At 39.5% G+C, this 18241-nt stretch overlaps 1 protein-coding gene across 1 annotated transcript in view; it reads left to right on the top strand.

The window, feature by feature from the left end:
• AGBL1 (ATP/GTP binding protein like 1) overlaps positions 1-18241 on the top strand; it is a gene marked incomplete at its 5' end in the record, with an annotated part of 671581 nt that overhangs the window by 407188 nt on the left and 246152 nt on the right. Inside the window, 2 exon segments of the mRNA XM_032621686.1 lie at positions 1390-1521; positions 5925-6101. Coding sequence (XP_032477577.1) covers positions 1390-1521; positions 5925-6101 — 309 coding nt within the window.

The raw sequence follows: 18241 nt of genomic DNA, 5'->3' as shown, positions 1-18241 counted from the left end.
AAGTGGGAGCTACTCTTTGTTGCAGTGCACGGGCTTCTTACTGCGGTGGCTTCTCTTGTTGTGGAGCACGGGCTCTAGGCAGGCTGACTTCAGTAGTTGCGGCACGTGGGCTCAGTAGTTCTGGCACAGGGGCTTAGTTGCTTCGCAACATGAGGGATCTTCCCAGACCAGGGATCAAACCCATTTCCCCTGCATTGGCAGGCGGATTCTTAACCACTGTGCCACCAGGGAAGTCCCAAGATTGTGTATTATTTTTTAATCCTTTATGGCTGTTGAATTTTATCAAACGTTTTTATGCATCTATTATGATTATCATATTAGTTCTTTCTTTAGTCTGTAAATGGAGTGAATCACATTGAATTATTTTTGATGTTGAAACAACCCAACTTTGCATTCTGGATTTTAACTAAATATTATGATGCATACTTGTTTCATTTTTATGAAACAATTTTAGAAAAGTTCCAAAAATAGCACAGAGTACCCATATATACTTCATCCAGTTTCCCCTAATGCTAATGTTTTGCACAATTATGGTACAATTCTCAAAGCTGAAAAATAATATTAGAGCAATAGTATAAATGATACTACAGACTTCATATGGATTTTACTAGCTTTTCCACCAATGTTTTTTTATTTGTTTCAGAATCTAATCCATGATCCCCATTGTATATAGATTTCATGTTTTCTTAGTTTCTCCTCTATGAGAGTCCCTCAGACATTCTTTGTCTTTCACGACCATGATGATTTTAAAAATATTGGTCATATTTTTACTTTTCTTCAATATGAATTTTGTCAGTGTGTCTGTTACTGGTGATGTTTACCTTGATCACTTGGTTAAGGGTGATGTCTGCTGGGTTTCTCCATTGTAAAGTTACTATTTTTCCTTTTGCAGTTAACATCTTGGTTAACATCTTGGAGATATTCTGACACTATGCAAATAATCCTTTTTCTCCACAAATCTTTCTCACTAATTTTGGCATTCATCAGTGGATCTTGCCAGCAACAATTATTACAGAGGTGTTCTAATGGTGATTTTCTATTTACTTCATTTCTCCTGTATTTATTAATTGGAGTCTGTCTGTAAGGAAGAGCTATTAAAGCCTATTTCTTATTTCCTCTTCCAGTTTTGGCCCTGTGTCCTCCCCTGTCACAAGTAAACTTGTTGGAAGAGCTACATGTGACTCATATTTCCTTTTATTCGTTCAACCCTAAGCACCTTCCAATCTACCTTCCTTCCTGATAATGCTACCAACAGAACTCTTGCTGAAGTCACCAGTGGTCCTCGTGTGCCTGGTTCTGCTAAGTAAACAGTATCTACCTAAGAAAGTTGACATTTTAAACATGTAAGAAACCAATAGATTTAGTTTCTCCTTTGTTTGGCCATTGTAGGTCTTCTGTGATTTCCATGGTCACTCCCAAAAGAGGAATGTGTTCCTTTACGGTTGTAGCATCAAAGAGACTTTGTGGCAGGCAGAGTCTGCTGTGGGCACATCCAATCTCTTGGAAGATGTCAGCTACAGGGTAAGTCATTATGGTGGATGACACCAGATATTTTGTGTCCATATGCTTGCCTTTGAGACATGCCTCAACCATTATTTTCCTAAATAGGCATTTTGATTATTTTAACTATAGGATTATAGTACAAGCAGGTTGAAGGCATGGGTAACCTCTCCACATTTTTGATGAATAATGCCTTCTTGCCTGGTTACTCTGAATTTGTTTTTTCTATATGATATGATACAGTGCATAGGACGTGAGAATTGGAGACAGGAAACCTCATCTTAATACCTAACTTTATAATTATTAACTGTGTGACTATGAGCCATTAACACTCTCTCTCTGAACCCCCATTCTTCACTTGTAAAACGAGGATAGTGAAAATACCGTCCCTGTTAGGTATTATATTTATGGAAGGAACAAAATGATGCTGAATTGGAAAGGATCTTAAATAAATATGAAGTGATGAAAAATATTTAAGGCATTAGATGATCCACATTCCTCTGCTTGAGCATACTATAAAAAGTAGAACAGTGACCCGCTGAACCTAATTCTATTTTTTCTGGGTTCCAGTAGTTGGAGCTCAACTATCCCCACACTGAACCCAAGAGGAGATTAAGGAGAGGTAAGGAAGGAAGGACTTCTTCCTGTCAGGATAAAGTAAACAGGCTGTTGCTTGCTGAATATTAGGAAGAGGTAGAAGAGGTCAAGTTATCCAACCACAAAATAAAAACTGGCCCTTGTTTCAAATTTATATAGGAAAAAGAGAAGAAACATTGTGTTGGAAAAACCTAGTTCTCCTCCTGTGTCTTTCTCTTTTACTTTTACACAGAACACTTCAGGGGACCAAATATTTGGATTTTTCCCTCCACCAAGCAGTTCTGTGACACCAGCTGGATATCTTACAATTTAACTCAGTTCTGATACTATCTACCTGAAGATAACACCAGATCCCTCAGGTTAAGGGCTCAGTCCCAGGAGACATGCCCCCATTTCAGATGCCAACTGCAAGTAGTAGGTCCTCAGGTTACCCACAACTTCTGTCTGACTTGGCTACAAATCAGAGGTTCCCATGATCTCCTCCCCGTTGGGTTCAATTATTTGCTAGAACAGCTCACGGTACTCAAGGGAACACTTACTTACATTTACCAATTTATTAAACGATGTGATAAAGGATACAGATGGGAACAGCCAGATAAAGAGATATGTAGATATGGAAGGGTCCAGAGCTTCTGTACCTGTGGAATTGGGAGTAGGGTACATTACTTCTCAGTGTATGGATGTGTTCACCAACCTGCAAGCTCCCTGAGCCCCATACTATTTGGATCTTATGGAAGCTTCCTCACATGGGCATGATCATTTATCAACTCCATTTCCATCCCCTCTCTCTTTCCTAGAGCAGTGATGATCTGCCCTGATCCAGGAACCATTCAGGAGCACACCCAGAGTCACCTTATTAGAACAAAAGGTGCTCCTACCACTCTTAGCACATAGGAATTTGCAAATGTTTTAGGAATCTCATGTCAGAACTGGGGGTGAAGAACCAATATATATTTCTTACTACAAATCACGATATCACAGTTATGATGGTACCAGCCTCTTCTAAATCCCTTATTATCCTGGATATATGAATTTACTGTGTGTGAAATACCTTCATTTACAGGGTTAGTGAGTATTAAAAGAGGTAAAAACCCACCAAGCTACTATTTCACCTGGAATTACTTACCCTGTGTCCTGAATTTTTTTTCACCCTCTTCATTCATGTCTATTAGAAGCATGACTGCTACTGATCAGTAGAGTTCCCCCAAGGCCATAAAGCTGAACCAACAGCTTATCCTCAATGTCCTGTTTACACTAAGGCTCAGCTAGAGCACTGGCGATAAACCTCAAGAAGCTTTATCTTAGGAAACTAGTTTAGTAAATTAAAACTTTCACCTGGGCAGGTCATGCTGACCTATATAAAATGATCTCTTATGAGTGGTACATCTCAAACTAAAAGAATCTATACTATCCAATCTTAAATATAGAGTCACCATGAGTTTTAGCTCTCTTTTTCCAAAAGAAAGTTAACAATATTCATAGATAATAATAAAGCTTACCCCAAAGACTTGTGATGATTGAATGAATTAATGCACGCAAAATACATAGTAAGCATTCAGTGAAAAGATCTATTATAATCTTAATATTTGGGAAACTGAAATTAAGTTTAAGTTACAGAGCAAGTGTCAGGGGAAGAGTTGAATGTCCCAAGCCTTCTTGCCCCACCCAAACCGGGGCGACCCCAGGAAACACTGAAGCAGGTCTCCAGTGGATCAATTCATATGTAGAGTTCATCAATTTCCTATTCATTTACAAAACAAAACGTAACAAACAAACAACCTCCAGCTATCATCATCTTCATTGCTCACTCTGACAAAGATCTATTTGTGTGAAATCAAAAGGCAAATGCAATGAGGACTTTACTGTAAATGAGATAGTTTGGAGCCCATTATTTAATGAATGGATAAATTGCCACTATGGAGGTGTTAAGACAGTACTGCCACTGCACTTCGTAAATCTCACAGCCTCCAGGCTCCAGTGAAGGGATCATAGCTCATAGAGCTCTCCAAGATGCACGCCGTTAATTTGAGTGTGTGGTTATTTGGAGAGGGGCCGTACTAGCTAAGAAAACAAGGTTCACCTAAGTAAGAAAGCAAAGATCATTTAAATGATGTCAGATTAAGTTTTCGCACCAAGGTAAAACATTGATAAATTATAATTACATTCATGTATTCTTGATCGTATTTTTTATATATATATATATATATATATATAGCAACTAAAAAAATATATCTATACTTATATATATATATTCTATTTATGTCTGTTTAAGCAGTCCTCTAAAGGCCTGGACTAGCAGATTCCATTTATTTCAGTGAATAGTTATGAAGTACCCTCTACAAGCAGCATAGATTCATGTGCAGAGATTTTCCTGTGAACAAGACACAAACTTCTAGGCTGCAGAGGAGATAGAAAATAAACAACAAATTACATACACAATAATTTAACTGTAATTGTGATGAGTACTCTGAAGGAGAAAAATGGGGAGAGGGATCGCAGGGAGAGAGGGACAAGAGTGGATAGATAAAATCAATTAGGAGGCAATCGGAGAAACTCTGAGGATAACATTAGCATTTCATTTCCCTTAAAATTATGATGCTTTAGGTCTGGAGACTGTGTAAGAACTTAGAGATCATAGTAGGTTATGTTAATAATTACATTAATATATATTTATATCATATATCATATAATAATTATATTAATCCTTATATTAATATAGTTAATGGTTATGTTAAACATGACAATAAGAACCAGAGATACAATATATTAAAAGATTTGCTCTATGTTCTAGAAATGAACAGAACTGTATTTCCTTAAGAATAATTCCTTAATTTATGTTCTCATCAATTTGTTCTGCTTCTCCATCTTGTCCCTATAATTTGTCCAAAGACCCGATGCTATACTGTTTCTTATCTAATGTATATAGTCTTATATTATGTTCTAGTTTTTGGAGATTCTGTCAACACTGAAGTGAGAGAACCCTTCTTGTTCATGTCACAAAAGTTCTGAGCTAAGTGTAGTATTTCAGCTGTCCCAAAGACTTGGTATACTTTCAACTCTGAGACATCATCTTTGGGGGATGGAAGGGTCCAGTGACTAGAAGTCCCCTCTCTGTCAGTCGGAGAGTGGCAAGGGTCTACTGATGCTTTCTAAATGGAAATTAAGTGATCTCACATAAAGCTTTTCTACCCTAGGGAAAGATGGTACATATGAATCCAGAGAGTATGAATTTTTAGAAGTTTTATAATTGGTCCAGCTTCAGATTTATGGATCAGAGAATGAGACTGAAATGTTCATTTTGGCAGTTCCAGTCTCTCAGGAAACAAGTGAACGTTATATGTGCTCCTGCTTAAGAATCATCAATGGCCCGTATGTCTGAGATAAGGAAAGTTCAGCTAGAAAACAGTGAGGCTGGATGGAGCTACTCTGTAAATTTCAGTTCCCTCTGAAGTCTGTGGCTTTCCATGAGGCTCAACTCAGCAATGTATGAGGCTGAATGTATGTTGCAACCTTGGTCCACCGTGATGCAGGAAGATGGGGTTGAAAGATCATACTCTTTGGAGTTGGCCATATTGTCATTTGGATCCCATTCCAAGTAGTTGGACTTGAACTATTTCTTTCTAACTTTTCTAAGCCTCAGTTTCCTCATCTTTAAAAGTATTAAAAAAATTGGTGTCCATTACTCAGGATAGATAGCAGATTTATAGTTGCACATATTAAGTGTTTAATGTATTGAGATGCTTAATACATACTGAGAAGTTGTTTTTTATGACGCATAGCCCCAATCACCGGCAACTCATCATAATTTGATTTTTTTTTAATTGTAGACTCTTCCCAAAATCCTTGATAAACTAGCGCCAGCATTCACCTTAAGCAGCTGCAGCTTCCTCGTGGAGAAATCCCGAGCCTCCACAGCACGCGTAGTGGTGTGGAGAGAGATGGGGGTGTCCAGAAGCTACACCATGGAGAGCAGCTACTGTGGCTGCAACCAGGGCCCCTATCAGGTATGTGAGGCTGCTAAACATCCATGCTTTCTGTCTGGCAGCTGTACACTGTAATGCAGAGCTATCACACACCTCTTGTGCTCTCTAGCCTGAAGAAGGAAGAAGTCTCCAGGTAGAGTCTGGCCCAGCTCCCTGATCTTGCTGAAGAGCTGGTTCAATGACTGTCTTCCCTGGCAGCACAGTCTGCGTTGATCCTGGAAGCAGGTTGTGCATGCCTGCTGATTTGGTTTCTCAGTCATCTGCCCTTGCCAGCAAGTGGCAGGGGAGCCTCCCTCAGACAGGCACACCCCAGCTTTTATGGAACCTCTGCCTGGCCCTGTTTTATGCATGAGAACATTTTCTTTCCTTTTGTAACAACTGGGACCAGTCCCCTATGCATCATAAAAAAGACATAGGTCAGCATGTAGATACTGTCAAGACGTACGTGGATTGTGTTTCTCTGTCTTCTGTGCTTATATAAATTAGCGGCTCTCTATTATCCTGCTATCACCAGAGCAAACAGAAGCGTGTGCATGATGTGGGTCTCCCCAAGATGAGTGGGGCTAGGACTCAAGTTCTAACATAGAGGGAAATGGCTCATATAAGTCGTATTCTTTCTACAGCTATATTAGCTCTTACTAGCTGCTTGTCCCACTCCCTCACTAGAGGAGCATAAATAAGGGACATTGTGACAGTGCCAGGGTAATAGACTCTTTTAAATTCATTAGGCAAGCTGACAGACTACTCCTTGGTGAGTTCTATTCAACCTCAAGAACACCTGGACCTCACCAGCCTTAAAGCTCATTGTGTTGGCTTTGATACTTTCCTGGAACTGCTAGGAAGTGCTTGGCATCTCCATAATCTGGTGCTTGCGGAAATCTGTTAACTGTCAAAGGCAGTCCAGGGAGTGACAGGTGATGAACATTATCTAACTCCCCACCCGGTCAAAGAGATTTTTCAACACAGGGTTACTGAACCACCCATTTTGACCTATTAATTCTATTAAATAGCCAGTTAGTTTTGTCTACACAGTGGCTTGAAAGAATTGTTTTTATTACTGAATTACTAAACTGTTAGACTGAATTAATCCATATTTATCCACATTAATCCAATGCAGAATAAGAAGAGTGAGCTTGTTGGAGAGACATGGGATTGGGCATCCAAAGACCTCACTCTTCCACTTACCAGCCGTGCTGCAAAAGTGCTTACCTCTATTGAACCTATACATTTCATATATCAAACGCAGATATTAATAAAGATTCGTCTCCTTCCTACTAGACAAAATTTTTGTAAAGGCCAAAAGAAAATACATATACAAATATAATTGGAGGTTATACCATCAGGAATCTGTTCATTCTCTTGACATTCAAAACCCATAGGACTGGAAAAATAATAAGCCTGGAATATTGTGACTCTAAGACCTTATGGGTATAGACTTGTGCCTCTCTAGCTGTGTGCTTCTTGAAGACAACTCCACGCATCCCTCACAGATTTATTGGATTTGTGACTTTCATTGACTTTGTTTCTCCAAGCACCAATTCAGGCTAACAGCTTCTAGTCACATAAGTATCAATACCATTCACAGTAAATCAACCAGACACTCAAAGGCCCTTGAAGCTGTGGTTTGAAAACTAAATGACTCATAGGTTCAGGCCCTCACCAACTCTTCGTCTTCCCTACAACATACATACTGGCTGTCGGAAATGACAGTGAAAGAGGCTTGTCCAGTGGGACAGCTTTCAGATATGGGCTCAGCGTTTGCCCTGGGAAATTTTCCACATGGCCTTTGCATGGCGTCTCTATAAGGAAGAATGGAGAAGGAACTGACTAGAGAAAAGCCCTGACAGTGCCAGATCTGGCTTTGCTTTAAAAATCCTATTCTCTATATGAAACACCTCTCTGAACCGGATAGGTTTTCCCCTTCCCTTTGTTTTTCTGTCGTTACAAACGTTGTTGAGTAACTGAGCAGAATTGCAGACAGTGACCAAGAGGATGGTGAGTAATTTTATATTGGGGGGGGTGGGGGGTGGAGGGGCACCCTGGGGAAATGAAACCAGCCCACAGTTGGGTGTTTTGGTGATTTTTGTTGGAGGTATATAATGAAGACTACAAGCTATAAAGCAGTATAGAAATTTCCATCCTGAACATACTGCAAATGATTTTTGTACATTGAGAAGCTGAGTCCCAGTTGGGTCCTGAGGTTATTATTCTAAGGCCATCTTTCCATTTTTTGTTTAGCATTACCATTTACACAAAAGATGGAAAATACTTAAATATACGCACGAGGGGCATTCCTTCCTGCCTTCATAAGAATATAAACATCTTTGCAGTTTCTCTGGTTGATGCGGCTTTAACGTAGTTCCGATCATTTCTCCCAGCACACTAAGTACCTGATCTGTTAGTACTGAAATGAAATATTTCTTACAATGACATTTATTTAATGTGGAAGTCCCATCCGCTGAGAGGTTTACTTTCTGTATTAGGGACTGGCCTGAAGCTGTGGAGGTAGTTGAAGGGAAAAGCCAAAATGGAATGATGTGTCCTTTGGGGGCTCATTTTTTAGAGTCATTTTTCAGACTCTATGTGGACAGCTGTGTGCTTCACACAGAGTTGAGTGTTTGCGACCTGGAGTCACATGCATGGTGTGCTTGCACATGCGAAGGCATGTGACTGGGTCCCATGGGCTGCTTGTGGCTTAGGAGGATAATGTAAAAGCTCCTACCCAAGCAGGCTGTTAACATGCTCCTTGACAGGGCTGCTGACTCATGGGACGGCAAAGAGGGTCTTAGAGGAAGGACAGAAGATGGGTGATTCAACTGGGTGTTAATATTCCCTACCTGCAACTGCTTGCCTTGTATTGTGGACCCTCAAGCAATCCATCCTCTTTACAGCCAACAGAAGGATCTTTCAGTAACCCAAACCTATTCAAGTCAAGTACTGCCCATAACCCTCATTACGTCTAGAGAAAATCAACTCCTCATCTTGACGTGTAAGGCCTTTGACAACCTCCTCATTCATTTTTCTATACTCAGCGCCTTCTTTAGTATACAATAGTTGTTACGTATCTGTGTTGACTGACCAATGACTGAATGGATAAGTGAGCAAATGAATGGTGATTTCCGGGTAGGGTCAGTTGATTTTCCTCTGTCCATGGATAACTAGAAAAAGGAGAAGAAATCACCATGGTCCAAATATGACTAGACGGCATTCTAAAATGGAGATTTTTAAGAGTTGCTGTCATTGGTGGAAATGGAAAATACATGGGTGAGAGAGGGAAATGAGTAAGAATGCAACTCTGAGACCTCTTAGGCCGGTCACTATATACATGATTTGAGAGCATCTAATGGATTCTTTCCCCGAGTAAGGTGATTCCAGTCCAGGTGTGGAATTTCACATGGCCACATTCTAATAATAGGTGATGATTAGAAAGGAAGACATCCACTGTGCATGTGAGAGATGCTGGGATGTACCTCCTAGATCCCCCTGAAGAGCTGCTCATTTCCCCAGTGGCTCACAGCTGTGTCCATCACCAGAAATTACTTGTAGCTGGCAGAAACTCTCTTGACCAAAGCCATGGCTCCTCTGTGTGAGCCTGCATCCAATGGCTGGTCTATGTGGGGTTACAATGGCCTGGCCTCCTAGCCTTAGTTGGGAAAACTCCAAAGGGGGTGCCATTCCAGCTCCAGAACTCCCTGTAGGATTGGTGGGGACCTCTGTTGCAATTGCACTGAGGTTCAACCTCCTCCTCTGCCCAATTCTGCTTTTCTCACCACTCATAGGTGTTGTTATGGTGAGAGCTCCCCAAAAACCCTTCCGCAAAACAAATTATAACAGTATTTCACAAAGGCTTAACTTAGAAAACGAAAATGTTGGAACTAAGCACTTGAGCTATTGAAGATGGTTTGATAGGGACAAATTCATAGAAGAAATTAAATCATCTCAACTTGGCTTTCAAGCCTCCCGGTGCCCTCTCATTCACATTCTGCTCCCCTTAGCTGTTTTGGGAACACGGCCCACACAGAATGAGAGACTGCAGCCAGGTACAGGGCCTCTTGCACTGGTGCTCTACTGCTGTTGTGGTCCAGAAGAGAGATTGAGTGTATTAGTTTCCCACAGCTACCATACAAATTACCACAAATTAGGTGGCTTAAAATTACTCTGTAACAGTTCTGGAGGCTAGAAGTCCAACATTAAATTGTTGGTAGCACCACATACTCTCTAAAGGCTCTAGGGGAGAATCTGGTCCAGGGCTTTCTCTTAGCTTCTGATGTGTCCTGGCTTGTAGATGCATCACTCCAGTCTCTTCCCTTTGTCATCACGTGGCCATTTCCACTTGTCTGCCTCTGTCTCTGTGTCTTCTCTCCTCTTCTTATAAGGACACCAGTCATATTGCATTTGGGACCCACCCTATTCCAGTATGACCTCATCTTAACTAATTAGATCTTCAACAACCCTACTTCCGAATAAGGTCAAATTATGAAGTTCTTGGAAGGACACTAATTTTGGGGAGACCTATTCAACCTAGTACACTGGTCCTGGCAAGCAAGTACAGAATATTTAGATCCAAGAACCAAAAAGAGGTTTTTATTTCTGTCTCCATATTTCTGTGCTGTGAATCCCCAAACAAATGATAACTACTCTTGTTTTCTCTCTACCTGATGATCAAGAAATTAAGAAGTTTAGATTTTCTTGGAACATTTTGGAAGACAAATTGGAGAGTCATGCCGTAATTAATGAATGCTGATTGGTGCTGCTTGAGTATTATAATATGCAGTGCCCTTAAATAAGCAATAATAACAAATACGTCTATGGTATTTACTGTGTGTTAAGCCTTTTGCAGCTATAAACTTACTCCATTTTTTGCTACCACAGGCCAAAAAACTGCGAAGTTGTTTTTATCATCATCATCGTCGTCATCATCATCATCCTTATTTTACAAATTGGGATACTTAGGCAGAGAGGTTAAATAACTTAGTGCCACATGGCTAGTAGATTTTAGAACCAGGGTTTGAATACAGGCACGTCTGACCCCTCCCGCCCCTGCTTTCAGCCTAGTTGAATGTCATTGGGGAAAGGAGCCCTGGGCTTTGGAAACAGGAGACCCAGCTTCTGCTTTTGGCTACCACTAAGTAAATCTGCAACAAGGGGTTTCTTGACTATAATAAGAAGGCATAATTAGAACTGAGAAATGGGCATAGTCTCTGGTAAATTATGTTTGAAATAGGCTGCCTTTGCTGGGTATCCATGGGGCTTATGGGTTACCTAGATCAGGGTGACCTGGCATGATTCTGAAACCCCTAAAAATCTTCTGCAACCACTGCTGGGCATGTGGTTTTTCCGAGGAGAATGTGCTCTGCTCTTAGCACCAATTAGCTAGTTGTCAGGAGGCTTTGTTCATCCATACCATCTTGTCACACCCCTTCATCCAACTTGACCTGTTTCTTTTTTGACCTTTCCAGAGTAAACAAAGAGGGATTGGAGGAATGTAATACTATGAAGTAGAGGCTTTCTACCAGCAGGGAAAATGGGGGGAGCAAGCGGAGCTGGTCTTCAGTGAAACAACCTATTGAAGTTTGAATTAGGCAAGTTCCTACATTGTTTCTTACACTCATTTCACTTCCTAGTAACATCTCTCCTTTTCCCCTTAGAGAGCTATTGCTCTCACACAGCTCTTTGGACCTGACCAGTCTTTATTTGAGGACACTTCTCTTCCTCAAATGTCCCAAGTTGCAAAATTGCCCTTCTGCCAGGGTCTACACACACATTCTTTGACCACACACACATTTTGTATGTGTGTATCACACATGTATGCACAAACATATGTACCTACCAGCAGTTCTCCGTAGATTTATACAGGAAGTACGGTTTATTGTTTAGTGTGGGTGTCTGTGTCAGACATAGAGTTCTAAGGAGAGCTCTGCACTTAGCAGTCATCACTTTGAAACCTGACCTCTATGAGTTTTAGTTGTAGTAGTGGTTTCCTCACAATTCCTGCCTATGGAGATGCCGTTAAGACTGAATGAGCAACTGACTGTAAAACATTTATCATTATGTTCATAGTAAAGACTCATACTTACTTATTGTTTGTACCATTATTGATGGTATATAAGAATTTTCAATGGTTGTTTTCTTTTTTCATTTTAAATAAAGACACTGAGACTCCAACTTTTATCTATAATTGTCTTATTCAGATCTTCTTAATTAGAACCTTTGGGGTTAGAGTTTAGGTATCTGTGATTTTATTAACTTTACTATGAAGCCAGCGTTGAGAATGGTAGACTTTGACTTTTACTGAGGCTGATATCCATATATCTATATGTATAGATTTAGCCATATCAAAACAGCTTCTGTCTGTATTATTTAGACTTTTCCTCTCTTATCTACCCTTTATTCTATCAAACTTCGTATGCAGTCTAAGCTATATAATAGTCAGTTTATAGCTGAGGTTCTAGAGAAAGGGAAGGGGGATTTGTGAGCCTGCTTCTAGGGGAAGAGTGAGGTGTGGAAGACAGGACAGGAAGCAGATTTAAATTCCTCCAAACTTGCTGAATTTAAAAGCCTATTCTGATCACAAGCACAACTCAAGAATATATTTTCGATCATTATTCTCTTGGAAGTCATTTTCCTGTTCTGTGGGCAGCCTCATATTGGAGTGTAACTCTTTCTGAGCTCTGAATGGGAGTTGGGGGCATCTTAATTTCATTAATGTAAACTGAGGAATAGTATTTCTCAAACGTTAATGTAAGAACTACCTAGGGATCTTATGTAATGCAGATTTCTGAACCATGTCTCCATTTGACCTGGGGGATGGCCCAGGAATCTGCATTTCATCAAGCACCCCTGGAAACTCATATTCTCCGTCACTGAGAGATGAGGCAGGATACCCAGAGGTAAAAGGGGAGATGGTTTTGAAACTAGTTTTTGTGGTTTCTGTTTTTGTTCTCTTTCTCCTGATTTGCTCTGGCCTATGGAGAATTTTCCATGGCTTTTACTGTAAAGTCTCAAATTCTCTGCCTCCCCCCAACCTTTAAAAATTTTTTTGATGTGTGTGTGTGTGTGTGTGTGTGTGTGTGTGTGTTTCATCTGTACTTTTAGGTAACTGACTTAGTTCTCCCACGGAAGTTGTATTTAATAAATGTCTAATATCCCAGTGAGAGTTGAAAGACATTTTTGGTTTTGTTTGTTCGTTCATTTTTCTAGCTTCTGAGACACCACCAGGTTAAAGTTTCTTAAATTGTCTGTAGAACAAAAGTGTCTAGGAACTGATATATACAAAATTGTTTGCCTATATGTACACTTTTCTGGGAAGAGTGGCTATAGTTTTTAAGATATTTTTAAAGGGTGGAGCAAAAACATAGTAATTATACAGTTTCAGTGCAGTAAACCAAACTGTTGAGTCAATTGGAATGTAATTTATTAAACCTCATGTATTTAAGGAGATATTTTCTTTAAAAGCCAAGTTACTTTCTCATATACGGCAGTTTAGGAAGCATGACTTTGTTTTTCCTATCAGCTCTTCCTCCAAGCATGTTTAATTGAAGAAAGAATTAATATCTCTTTAGATAAGCTTTTACTGACTTAATTTGGTTAATGATATTTCAAAGCTAATTCATGTTCAAGGTGAGCAGGAAGATTAAGGGCTCATGCTTTAGTTTATTGAATCCAAGATCTCCAGATGGCCCATCACAGCTTCCCAGTGTCTGCTCTTAAATCAGCTCTAGAAGTGCTTGGCTTGACTTGGTGAAAATCAAGTGGAGTCTGAATCACTATTTCTTCTACTTATCAATTAGCACAAGAACAGTGATGCATCTCATTAAGTGTGTAATAGAGTAACTTCAGTGTAAATCTTCTGTGACTGCACATAGGACACTAATCTTTTCAGGATGTTGCTTCTCACAGGTGGTCATTTAGACTGAGGAGCAGCTGCCTCAGCTTCACCTAGGATCTGTGCAGTCTCAGGCCCTACGTATTGCTTCAGGATATGCATTGTAATAGGATCCCCAGGTGATCCGTGTTCCCAGGAAAGCACTGATTTAGAGCATCCTTGGTCGGCAGGGAGGTGAGAAAGGATTAGGGGTGAAGAAAGGGAAAAGTTAGGGAGTTCTAACTTTTCTGGTAGGCAAAGACATAGTTCCCAGAATTTTTGTGCGCTAGAATGAGATGCTGTATGTGGATGTGATTTAAAAGGTGAAAGTAATCCCCAATATGAGACCTTTTGTTGATCGGTGGCAACATTTTAATGCTAGATGAGTTTGTTGCTTTTTCCCCCTGCATCTCTATTCTCTAACAACCGTCCCCATTCTAGGGCTTAGAAAAGAGGACCATTTCCCAAAAGCCTGCTTTACCATTGAAATGCAACTTCAGTCCTTTGTTGAGACAAATATGAAATCCAGATGCTAAGGTATCATTTTAGTATGAACCTCTATTTGAATCATTCATGTCAGTCCCCTTTTTCTTATTAACTATGATTCAACAAGTGTTGCCTTAGTGTTCTGTTTTTGTTTTTTAACCTCTTTGTATATCTCAAAGCACATGATGAGCCATTTATTAACCCACTGCAGGCTTAATGATGTAGTGAAATATTGTCCTCAATCTGTAGCCCTCCATTCCAAAAAGTCTGTCAGCATTATGATAGAATATTAAAAGGAATTAAATAAAAATCAAGAGGCAGAGATGCTAATAAGGTTGCCAGCAGGGGCCTTTCCTGGGATTTCTAAAACCCTAGGAGCAGTGAATTTTATATGCCCGTTGTAGAAAATGGTTCATTGTATCAAAAATAAGGACAAAATCTGGCACGTAGGATAATCCAATGAGACTCTGATGACCTCTGTCCGTTAAAAATAATTTGGCTTCAAAGGACAAGGGAGAAGAAAAGATGGTTTATCTCTAAATCTTACTCTTTTCATGTGATTATTGTAAATACAATAAGCCAGATGCCCTAAGGGGGCAGATATAAAACCAAAGAAAGGATTCATTTAATGTAGGGTGTTTTTGGTTTTGTTTTCATTTTGGGGTTTTTTGTTTGTTTGTTTGTTTTTAGCTTGTAACATAGAGAAAAAGGATTGGCCAAGCCCGAGATGCATTTCTTTGGCTCTTGGTACATGACTGAGTTCCTTGGACTAGCATCTCCTTACAAATGTGCTGAGAAGGGAGGGTTAAGGCTATGAAAGTATTATCCACAGGGTATTCTCCTCTACAAAATGGAGTGGACCCCAGATCACAATACCCTCCTTGACTAGGAGGGGCAGGTAATGGTTCTATTCCTCCAGCCAGTTTTTTGATATTCTCTACCATGACTTCACTTCAATGGAGCAGCCTTAGAAATTTCTATTTATAAAACTAAGCAGTGATTCTCTTTATACACCTGCGTTCCCTGAATGTAAATGAGAAGAGAACATTTTAGAATACTTTGAACTGTGTTGTCAGAAGGTAGGCATTAGATATTTTTATATAAATTTATCATTGTTTCATCAGTTAGTTAACACATATTTATTAGGTATCTACTTTGTTTTAAGCTGAATTTGGGGCTTGGGGATATATATAGAAAACTAAAAACACTTAGCCAAAGTCAGATACATGGTCAATTCATCTTCATTCTTCATTCGTCATTCAATAAGCATTTTAAAAAATCCAGACAGTATGTTAGGTGCTAAGAATATGACAGAGTGGAATTGACAGCTTCCTACTTTCCCAGAGTTTATAGTCTAGCCAGAAAGGAAGTTAATTAAGTAAGCAATAACAACAGAGAGTAATATAAAACAACTGGGTGCTATAAGAGAACACAGAAGGAGATAATTTAGGCCTTCCTTCAATTTTGGTTGACTTGAATATAAATTATCCACAAGTTAATTTTTTTGTGAAATTGGGGAGGATAACTTATGTGACAAAGTAGAAGATAATACTTTGAAAGTAGGGTAGGGTCAGGGAGTGCTTGACTTTTCTTTCATCCTAGTTTCCTTTCATGCTACTTTTTTCTCATTTCATATTTCTAAATCTCCATGGAATTCCATGCTGGGGGTGTGCATTAGGCTAAACCCGGGTACACTGGAGCACTCAAGTATAATATCCTACTCCTTTCTCTAGCATGCCTTCCTTCAGGAAGCACCTGAAATGTTCTGCAGGTGTTTCTGTGGAGCTTATAGTTTACTACACCTCCCTAAAGGCACACGTCAAATCAGAAAGATCAAAAATATCTCAAAATCCTTTTTAGACTGATAATGAATGATGGAATGTAAATAAGGGTAATCTTGATTATTTTATGAAATGAATTTCTGTATACCCCCAAGTATTCCTGAAAGCAACAAAAATCACAGCAATAAAAATACCCTCCCTTTGCATAGTCATTTATAATTTGTAAAACACTTTCATAAACTTTATTATCTCAGAGAGCCAGAAAACCGCCGTAGACCAAGTGTGAGAGAAAATGAAAGTGCGAGATAAGAAATGTGAGCCAGGAACGAGATGGAAAGTAATGCAAAGTGTTGCATTTCTGGTCAAAGCAGGCAGGTAGGTTTGCTCAGCTATGTGGGGTGCATCTGGACAGGCTGTGTGCAGAACAGTTTCCCAAAGGGGTTGTGGAGAAGGAAGAAGGAGAGATTTATCTGCCTGCTGCACACAGCTCCCCTTCCTGTTTCCCATTAGTCAAAGTGTGAGCCCAGAGAGTTGAACCATCTGGCCCTCTTTGCAGCCACTCATACAAGTCCAGAGATGGTGAGAGAAGCCAGAAATTCAGGGTGTGAGGCTGGCGGGCCTGGCTGTATAGTAGCAGCAGTGAAGAAAGTTCTCCTAGGAGTGTAACTGGTCTACCCCAGGGTGTGGAGCTGTGAGGGCCCAAACAGACCTGGGGGCACTTAAGGCAAAGTTTGCGCACTACTGAGGGTCCAGCAGCTCGTGTCACCAGTGGAATCTGAGGAGGCACCTAAGATATGTGCTATACAATTCCCAAGAAAATGTTTTTATATGTTTAATCATAAACATTATAAAACACAAATTGACAATATTCAACAAAAATATTCATAACCTTTGATCCTAAAGTTTCACTTCCAGAAATTTAATTCCAGAAGTGCACAAAGATACCACATATGAGGATATCACTACTTGTTAATAGTGAGAAAATGGAAACAACCTTAATTCCCATCTGTAGAGGACTGATGAAATAAACAATTGTCTGTTTAACAGTGGATGACTCAGACAAAAGGAAGAAGATAATTACATTCACATGGCCGTTAGCATGTCTATACACTAGCTCCATCATGTATTGATTGTTTTTTGGGTACATTATTTATTCCTTTTAACCTTTAGTGTACTCATCAGAAAAATGGGGATAATGATTATACCTTCTTCAGCATATTTGGATGTAAAGCACTTAGTAGACACAAAATACTAACTAATCTTTGTCTTCACTGTCATCCTCCTAACTATCCTCTCCCATAAATATGTATAATATATAAATGCAATAAATATAATAAATATATGTATATGTACACACACACACACACACACACACACACACCACATATTTTTTCGGGTTGGCCAAAAAGTTCGTTCAGGTTTTTTGGAACATCTTATGGAAAAACCCGAATGAACATTTTGGCCAAACCTATACAGATAGAGAGCAGAGAAAGGTTTATTGCAGGAGCCAAGTAAGGAGAACAGGTGGCTCATACTCAAAAGACTTGAATAGCCTGATGGGTCTCAGGGAAGAGTTTTCAAGGGGAAGGTGAGGGCATCTCCCTTATATATTGCTAGACTCAACCTACTGACATGAAAACAAAGATGAAGAAAATTTAAGTGGCATTCCAAGTGCCTGATAACTTGTCAGTGGTGGAATTAGAATTTAGGCTGTGTTCTAATTAGAATTAGAATACACTAAATCCTGTGTTCTTTAATTATACCATGTTGCCTCACTTTGAAGAAATTTTCAGGTGTCACAAAGCTGGGATAAGCAGTTATTGAGTTACATGGCAAAATTTGTGTCTAAAAAGATCTTAGCAAAATGGAATCCTGGGCATAATATCAAAAGAGGAACTTAACATGGATAATGGGGAAGTCCAGCATTTGGTTAAAACCAAAAGAAATCACTCCAGTACAAGAAAGTTTATAAAAAAATATTTAGGGATTTTACTTACTGGTAATGTAATATGATTAAAATATGAACTATG

This window comes from Phocoena sinus, chromosome 2, assembly GCF_008692025.1.
Source record: "Phocoena sinus isolate mPhoSin1 chromosome 2, mPhoSin1.pri, whole genome shotgun sequence".
NCBI lineage: Eukaryota > Metazoa > Chordata > Mammalia > Artiodactyla > Phocoenidae > Phocoena > Phocoena sinus.
Note: the sequence above shows the minus strand (reverse complement) of the source record. Positions and strands in the feature narration are given on the sequence as shown.